Here is an 8,961-nt window from a genome sequence, read left to right as displayed (position 1 = left end):
GATAAAGTTGAAATGGTAGAGTTAGATGATAAATCTTGGGCATAAGCATATTGATATGTTCTTTTTCATCATGACTCAATTGATTCGTTTCGCACACAATTTTTTTAGCAAGGAAATTATTCATTCCATTAAGCATAATTTGTTGTATTTTTTTAATTATTAATACTTTATCATGATGATTTATAGTAAGTATAGAAATAATTTGAGAGCTTCTGTACATTATTGATGATTAAACCTTCAAGAACTTGATAAGTTATTCACTGAAAACTTTCATAAGTGGTAGGAGTAACTATAAGTAATGCCATACTTCTCATTATGAGAAATCTACATTAAATGCTTACAGTATAACTAACATTAATAACATATATATTTATTTCACTTTTATAGGTTTAGAGTGGAAGGCTTGTTAGTGAAAAGATGAAGTGTCTTTCACAAGGTCCGAATAGGATTGTGAAATGATACAAAGGTTTCATCATTAATGGATTTAGATTTCATACTAAATCTCATGAGAGATTTAAAAGTACACAAATTAAGAAGCTTTTATTACTTAATCAACTACTAGTTATGCAAGTGCTAGGGAAATAAATCTTTTAAAGGAAAATATTGACTATTATGGCATGATTAATGACATCATTGAGTTGGATTATTATGGCAAGTGAAAAAGTTATCTTATTTCGATGTGATTGGGCTCATGTGAATAATGCGAGGAGTATTAAAAAAGATTAGTATGGATTTACACTTGTGAATTTTTTTTGATTAATTCAAATTGGACAACAACTCATCGATGAATCTTGTGCTTTTTCATCTCAAGTCAAATAAGTTTTTTATTCTAAAAATCCCAAAGAATTGGGTTGGTTTGTTGTTCTTCGAAACATACCTAAAGACTTTTTTGATATAGGGTTAGATACCAAAAATGATATTGAACATAGAACTAAATGTTATCTTTTTGCAGAACAAAACTTGGATGAAAATATCTCCAGTGCCTACGCTCAATATGCCCGCGAAGATGTTACTGAAGACATTTATGAATCATGATAGATCATCTATATTTTATAATTCGAGTGTTTAAGACATAATGTAGTAAATGCTTGTATGTAATTAATGTCACATTCACTATTATATATTTATTGTATTGTAAATCATACATTATCTTTGGATTTAATTAAATTGATATGTTCTTTATATATCGTAGGTTATGATTTCTTAACTTCTTAATGTCTTTATATATGTTTTAAACTAATATCTTTTATATATTCACTTTTATAATGGAGGTAAGCTATAATGCGGAAGAGTAAATAGAAAGGAATATATATAAAAAATATTAGTTCAGAACCTTTTATGGCACTTGTTAATATTGGCTATGGACTGAATCTTTTGGAGGAGAATGAACGTAATGTCGAATCTAACTCAGTCACTTTTAACCCTTCAACTGTTATTGGATTTGTCAATATGGGAGGTTAAGGTTTATATAGTATCCCGTTAATTGATTATGCTTTAAATTTGAATGCAGGTATCATATACCCCATATTTAAAATTTGATTATAATGATTAAAGTATTAACATTTTACAAATTAATTTTTTATTTTTTACAGTTGATAATAATGGTCAACAGAGGACCAGAGGCCAGACAACTTTGAAAAAATTATTTGCACTACCTTTAAACGAGCGTATTTAGTGTCTGCAAACTCTGATAGGTAACCAATTGGTGAAGAGGCTCATTTATTGGCTGGATTTCTAGGCATGCTTGCTCGTAATGGAATGAAATTGCCTATTTATTATGAAACATGGCATAAAGTTCCAGCAAAAATTAAGGCTAATGCTTTAAACTTTATTGAGGTATTAGTATAATTAATTACATATAAAAATATAATTATTTTACATTTTGTTTACTTATTCAAACTTTTTTTATTGTATTGTTACAGTCAAGATTTGTACTTGAAATACCAACTTCATTTGTACTTAAGCCATTATGAAAGAAATGAAAAGATGATAAGCATAATTTGAAGAATAAGTATTTCGATCGAAATACTATCATAGAAGAGATGATGAAAAATCTATCTCGTAATATGATTAGGTGGTAATATGACCAATTAGTTAGATTTTGGTTCTAAAAAAAAAGATGTACTAATTTATAACTTTGTATAGTATAATGAAATAATGAAAGTGTTTTATGCTTTAAGTTAGTAATATTTGTATTTCTACCATATACGCAATTATTTTTTATAATAGAAAAGAGAATAGATTGGGATTGGTAGCAGAAAACAACAAAAATGTAGCTACACAAGTGGATCAAAAAGTTTTGCAAGAAAGTAAAAAGAAATAGTAAGTTTATGATTTTAAACTTATTCTAATTAATGAACTTTTAGTGTCATTAAAAGGTAAATATGCAAATAAACAGTTATTATTTTGTTTTAATAGTTTTGATAGTTTCAATACATGATATTAAACTTATTGAAAGTATTAAACTTAGTTGACACAGATGATATATATGAAAAAGTTATTGTTTATGTCTAGTTAGGTAAAAATACAAATTTGTTGTTATTGTTTTATTTTAACAGTTTGGATAGCTTCAATACTTGATATTAAATTTGTCTAATTGATTAAACTTGGTTTATACTGTTGATATGGGTGAAAAAATTGTCATTTATGTTTATTTGGGATTATTTTTGCCTTTAAAAGGTAAAAATACAAATTAAACTTTTGGATGGCTTTGAACAATTTGAATGGCTTCAATCCATTATATTAAACTTGTCCAAATAATTGAATTTGGTTTTCATGATCGATATGTATAAAAGGTTAAAATGCTTTTATTGTTTGTGTCTGTTTAAGACTATTGTGTTGTTAAAGGACCAAAATATAAATTTACGGTTATATTTATATTTTAACAATTTAGATAGATTAAATACATGATATTAAAATTATTCAAAATTTTTGAACTTGATTGATAGACTTGATATGCATGAATAAGTTACGGTTGATATGTATTTAACAATAACATATGTTGTTGTATAGGAAATTAATATGGGTGATAAAATTGAATGTGTAAAACTTTTTCGCTAAAAACACATAAAAAAGACGGATCTTACATAAATATCGAAACATAAAAAATTATGGTAATTTTTAACATCTATTTTAACATAAAGTAAATATTTACTCTTTTTAATATATTATCAATTAATCATTAAATTTGATAGTTGTATATGACTAATTTATATGAGAAAGCGAAAGAGAAAAAGGCTGCTGAAATTAAAGTAGCATTTGATGATTCTGTCAACATGCAAGAATTAAAAAATTAGATATTCATAGAAGTTGCTAGAAAAAAAAGGCATGCAAGGGTCCGAGGCATTGGATTGGGTCCAATACCATCTATCTACTATGGATGTAGCTCTCAGTAATTTACATTTTCAGCAAGTCAATCTTTGCGAGATATTTCGATATTAAGAAAGGAGTTCTAAACTATGCAACAACGTTTTTAGCAAATGAAAGTAAAAAGAGAACATGAGCATGTCAAAATTAAAGAAGAACATGCTAGAATAGAGCAAGAACGTGTAAAATTTCAATAATTTCATGATCGATTTGATCATCTTATGAATTTTGTGTAACAATAATTTTCAAGAATTGATCTCGGTGGTCCACCAACTCAGATATTATATTTAGTAAATATCTATATTTTTTAATATAAAAAAAATCTTACTATGAAGTATTAAAAATTGTATGGTATTATTCAGTAGGTTCTTGAGCACGTTAGTGATCAAGGAGAAAAAATTTCCTCATCAATTAGCAACTTTTAAAATCTATGTAGTTATTAATTTCATACATTTTAATTTTTTTATTAATGTATTAAAAAGATTTGAATGTTATTATATTAATTACTAAACTTTGTGTTAATTAGATGCATATTTGAACGTGAATTAAGTTTTTATTAATTTCAGTTTCTGAATTTAAGTTTGTTTTTATTTCATTAACATTTCTTGTTAATAAAAATAATAAATATTAACAAAAATTTTTTATTTAAAAAAATAAATTTCTTAATTTCGTGATGTTCACGTTTAAGAATGTCGCTAAATGAATAATTTAGTGACCTTTGTATCATAAAATACCACTAAAAATAACAATGCTCTTATAAAAAAAATCGTTAAATTAATGATTATTTTTTATACAAATTTCGTTAATTTAGTAGCATCTTATCATATAAATACCACCATAATAATGATATTTTTTTGATAAAAATAATATTAAATTAGTGACTTTTCAAAAATATAAATATCGCTAAAATAAAAACATTTTTTAAATACAAATATTGTTAATATAATAATATTTTATAAAAAATATCATTATTTTTTATGTTTATATAATCGATACTCTTATTGATATTTTTCATAAATATTATAAATTTTTTAATAATATTTATTAAAAAAATATCATTAAAAACCTAACGCAAAAAACTCAAGGATCTGTACTAACAGTTGTGACGTCAACTACTGCTACTACTCTCACATGCTGTCCTTTAGACACTGTGAGAAGACAAAACAAATAAAAGGTACACCTAACAAATCAGTTGTAGAAGCCACTCTAGGTACTTCAATGTTACTTAAAATGCTCGTGAGCAGAAACTTAAGCAAAATGCAACTATCGTAGTTTTCCTTGGCATTAATACTACAAACACAGGTTTAAAGCCACTTCAAGCAAAACTACAGCCAAGTTCACAAGAACTCAAATGGCCACCAAACTTTTGTTTATTTTTTGTTCTTTCTTCTTCTTTTTTTTTATTTGGCTTTGATCAATTTTCGATCTTTTATCCTGCTTTATTGCCAAATTTTATGATTGTTTCAATTCCATCAATTTCTAAATTTATTTTTTGTCTGCCTATTTTTTTCTATTATTATTGTTATCTCAAATAAAAAAACTCCACATAGATCTCACTTATAATCTTTTTTTTATTTTTATTTAAATTGTTGCTTTCCCTGATGTCTTTCATTATAGATCATCAATGATTGTGAATTCAGATACTTTACCCCATAATGAATCTCTCATGTTTGGCATTGAAGACATACCAACAACTCTTGTGGAATGTGTTTTGACATAATAAGATCATCCTAAACTACCCAAACCACCGAATACACTGTTTCACCAGAAACCCTTAAAGAATTTGATGGAGGTTCTTCCAAGTACATGTTAACCTTTAGATCTCCCTAGACATAATGTATCATGTCCTATTGACACTTAAACTGAATCGCTTAGTGGGATTTTGATGCTAATTGCAGAAAAACCAATAGAGAAATTATTATCGTTTAACAAACAAAATTCATTTGTTTTCAATCAATCCATAAGATTTAATCAAACCCTCAAATTATTATCGTTAGAATTTATTTATCTTTAAAAAAAGAAAAAACAAAAAAATACAACATGTGTTAAATAGATAGTACGGTCAAACCATGCGAATTACTGCCATCTTAATTTCACACTTTATCATGTTTCAAGCCAACCAAAAAAAAAAAAAAAAACTTTTCTTATCCTGAGCCTACAAACCCAAACACATTATTAGAAATCGATCTTAATCCTTTATGTATATATGCCATTAAAAAGATTAGTGCTGTCAAAATAAAATTGGCTGGATTAAAGAATATTGCTTTTGATAATAGAGAGTCATGTGAAAGATGTGGTCTAAGCAAAGATATTTTTTTGTATTGTAATTTCATAATTTGTTGCTATTGTTTGGCAGCAATGTTTTACTGTTTGTTGGAAAATGAAATCAGTGCCTATTCCCAAAAAAACCTTTTATTTTTCATTAATGACAATTCGAGTAACAATTCGCAAATAATTATAACAAAAAATAATAAAAGCTACAAAGAATTTTATCATGGTTTTCATTTTGAGGTATATTACTAAATTGAAAATATATATAATAAAAAGACGACGAATTATCAAACGTTCACGGGCTTGCAAAGGAACATTAGAGACGACGGTAACGATTCGCCGACGAGCCTCCCGTTACTACTATTACTATTACTTCCACCAACGCCACCAAGCCTTTCGTAGCAATCAACGCAAAACAAAGACAACGAGAGCTGAACCTCGTCGCGAGTCCAAGAAGCCCTCCTGACTCGTCCGAGTCGGCTCAGCACGGGTCTCACGCAAACCATGTAGAGACGCTTGTAGCCACCCAGGGCAACAACGATGGAACGCACGCTGGAAGGAGGAGGGGACACGTGGCGGAAGCAGAGGTCTTCCCAGAGAGAGTCATTGCGAGCGATGGAGCACCAGAGACGGCAAACGCAGGCGGCGACGCCAAGGGAACGGCCGTCTAGGCGTTTGAGTATTTCTACGAGGATGTCTACGTGATCGTTGATGAAGAACTTGGGTCTTTTTTCCTTTCTCTCTTCGACTGTCTCTTGGTCCTGACGGAGGCGGTTCCGGTGGTGGTGTTGTACCATTGTTTAAGCAAACAGAGCCACAAGAACAAGAGCTAGCGTGGAGAGGAAATTAATGGAAAAAAAAATGGTGGGTTCCATATATAGGAGAAGTGCTCTAGGTGTAACGTAAAGTTTAAGGGATTTGACTTTAGAGACAGAGAGAGAGAGGGACATTAAAGAAAAAGAGAGTGTTTGTATAAATTGTATTAGCGAAAGAGACACAGAGACAGACTTGAAGACAGGGAAAGAAAGAGAAATTTTCTTTTTTTTTTTTCTTTTCTGGGTTGTTGAGACAATTTAAATAAAGTTTTTTCTTTCATTTTCTATAATAAAGTATTTGGTAAGAATTGTTAGAATTTTTACAAGAATTTCACTTGCATGTCGGAGAAAATATTTTTTCATACAGTGTGCATGAGTTGAAGGGAGTCAAAATGAGGGGGAGAGAGAGAGAGAGAGAGAGAGAGAGAGAGAGAGAGAGAGAGAGAGAGATAGGGTATCGAGAGGAGAGAAGGGGCCAAGGGAAAAGAGCCAAGGCAAAGAACTGGAACCGATGCTGCGCCTTTTTCTTCGATAGCTTTCGTATATCGTTTTCGACTTTGTTGTTTTTGTTGTTGTTTGATTATTTCAAAGAGTTTTTTTTCTAGGTTCAAAGGGTTCAGGTTCAGGGCCGTGGCAAATCCCGTAACTTTTGTGATGAGGCAGAGGATTTTGTTTTTCTTCAGCTACATTCATAGATCATAGATGGTCTGCAACTGTGTTGTTTGTTTTTGCCTATAGACACTATTTGATCAGATTGGACCATCCAAGTAGGGGGAATAGTTATAGAAAGCCTAATGTGAAATGTGTGAGGCCCAGCTTGTATAGGGTAGGGGTGCAAAAGCAAAAACTTTGATGTCACATTTTCTCTTTCAAACATTTTGGGCTATGGATTCCAGGGAAAGAATCAAAGTAAATGAGGAAGAAAAATGTAAACCAATACGTCATTTCAACACCGCTGGAAGCAACCTATAATCGCTATCCAAGCAAGCTGAAACCAAAGAGTCCTCAACAGCTGGAACCCAGAAAAGAAATTTTGAATCCTCAACAGGCAGAAACCAAAGAGTGGTTGGCTGATCTCATTGCTATTGACATATTTTCCTGTTGGTATCTTAATTTCCCTTCACTTCATCTTTTGCTTAGCTTTGGGTTGAGCTCGTTGTATCATTAATTAAATTTAAATAATAATTTTAATAAAATTTATTTTATAAAAAAATTTTATTGAAATTTTTAATTATAATTATAATTATAATTTTTAATTTGAATAAAATTAATTTCATTACCGTCCAAACGAACCTTTAGTCACTTTATATCTAGATAGTCGGTTCAAATTCAGAATTATTGGCTCTGCAGGACTAGAAATATAGGCATGCAGTAGGATTTGGCGAGATTCACATTGTCTGGCTCTTCTTTTGTCTGTGTATAAAAAAAAACTGAAATTCAGATTTTTGGTGGTAAAGGAGCTTCACGATACAAATTCATTATCTCATGCATGTCCTCCATAGCCGCATAGAATGTTTATCAACATTTTTAAAGATTGAAAAAGAAAACATTTAAAAAATCTTTTTTTAACTCCTTTTTCATAAATAAAATTAATAACTTTGTTAACAATTATATATATTATAAATAAATACTTTAAAAAAATCCTTAATCCATATGAATAAACTGCACCTAAGTATATAAACAGTTTCTTTTACTGGATACCAAAAAAAGTTATAGCAAAGCATCTTATGTTTGATCTAAAAGTAATAATGAGACATTGGGTAGCAACCAAAGCAAAAAGAAGAGCATTAAGATCAAGGTGAGGAGGCAACCATTTGGTTGTCTTTTGAGGGCTGGAATTTGCCCCAGAAAGGAAACTCCCAAGTCCCTTTGAGACAGAAAGCATATAATAAAAAATCATTAAGATAAAGGGCTTGAAATTGACATTTGAATTACAAATGCTTTTCTTCTGCTCTGTGAAAAAGAGTGTGGAGGCTGGGGTCCTAAACCCCACAAATAAGAGTATTTAACGGTGGAGGTTTGTTCTGTGTTGTGTTGGACTCATTTGAGCAGCCACTGTTTCCTATTCTTTGTGGGAGGAATTTGATAATAGCAAGGCTACAAGGAGAAACCCGTAAAGTGAGCAAAAATGTTCTCAGTTTTCACTCACTTTCCCAACGCTATCATTTTTTGTTCTTTACTCGTTGAAAAATTGAAAACATTGGCTAATTGGTCAACATTTCACATGAGAGTTTTCACCATTTTCCCTATTCCATTCATCCATCTGCATTCTGCAACACTGTACAACTTCATTACACACATGGACCATCAAATTTACGATTCACTCAATTAATTTTTCACCCTTTATATTTATTCTAAATCTTTGGACGATAAACTATATATATATATATTTATATATTTATATATAACTCAACCACTTGGTGAGGGCTGAGAGACTGAAAGTGGGTCAGTACTGTTAGAAGTAGATAGATATATGGCTAACTGGATTAGTATTTTTGGATTCTTTTTT

General features: G+C 30.0%; 1 protein-coding gene across 1 annotated transcript; it reads right to left on the bottom strand.

Annotated features, from left to right (window-relative positions):
• Positions 1–5,742: 5,742 nt before the first annotated feature.
• On the bottom strand, positions 5,743–7,553 carry LOC111313518 (F-box protein SNE-like). Its single transcript, XM_022914205.2, has one exon. It carries the CDS (start codon positions 6,432–6,434, stop codon positions 5,925–5,927), a length of 510 nt encoding a protein of 169 aa, XP_022769940.1. The 5' UTR covers positions 6,435–7,553; the 3' UTR covers positions 5,743–5,924.
• Between the last annotated feature and the right edge of the window lie 1,408 nt (positions 7,554–8,961).

Source organism: Durio zibethinus, chromosome 23 (assembly GCF_047325235.1).
Source record: "Durio zibethinus cultivar Kanyao isolate XHJ-2024 chromosome 23, ASM4732523v1, whole genome shotgun sequence".
Taxonomy (NCBI): domain Eukaryota; kingdom Viridiplantae; phylum Streptophyta; class Magnoliopsida; order Malvales; family Malvaceae; genus Durio; species Durio zibethinus.
Note: the sequence above shows the minus strand (reverse complement) of the source record. Positions and strands in the feature narration are given on the sequence as shown.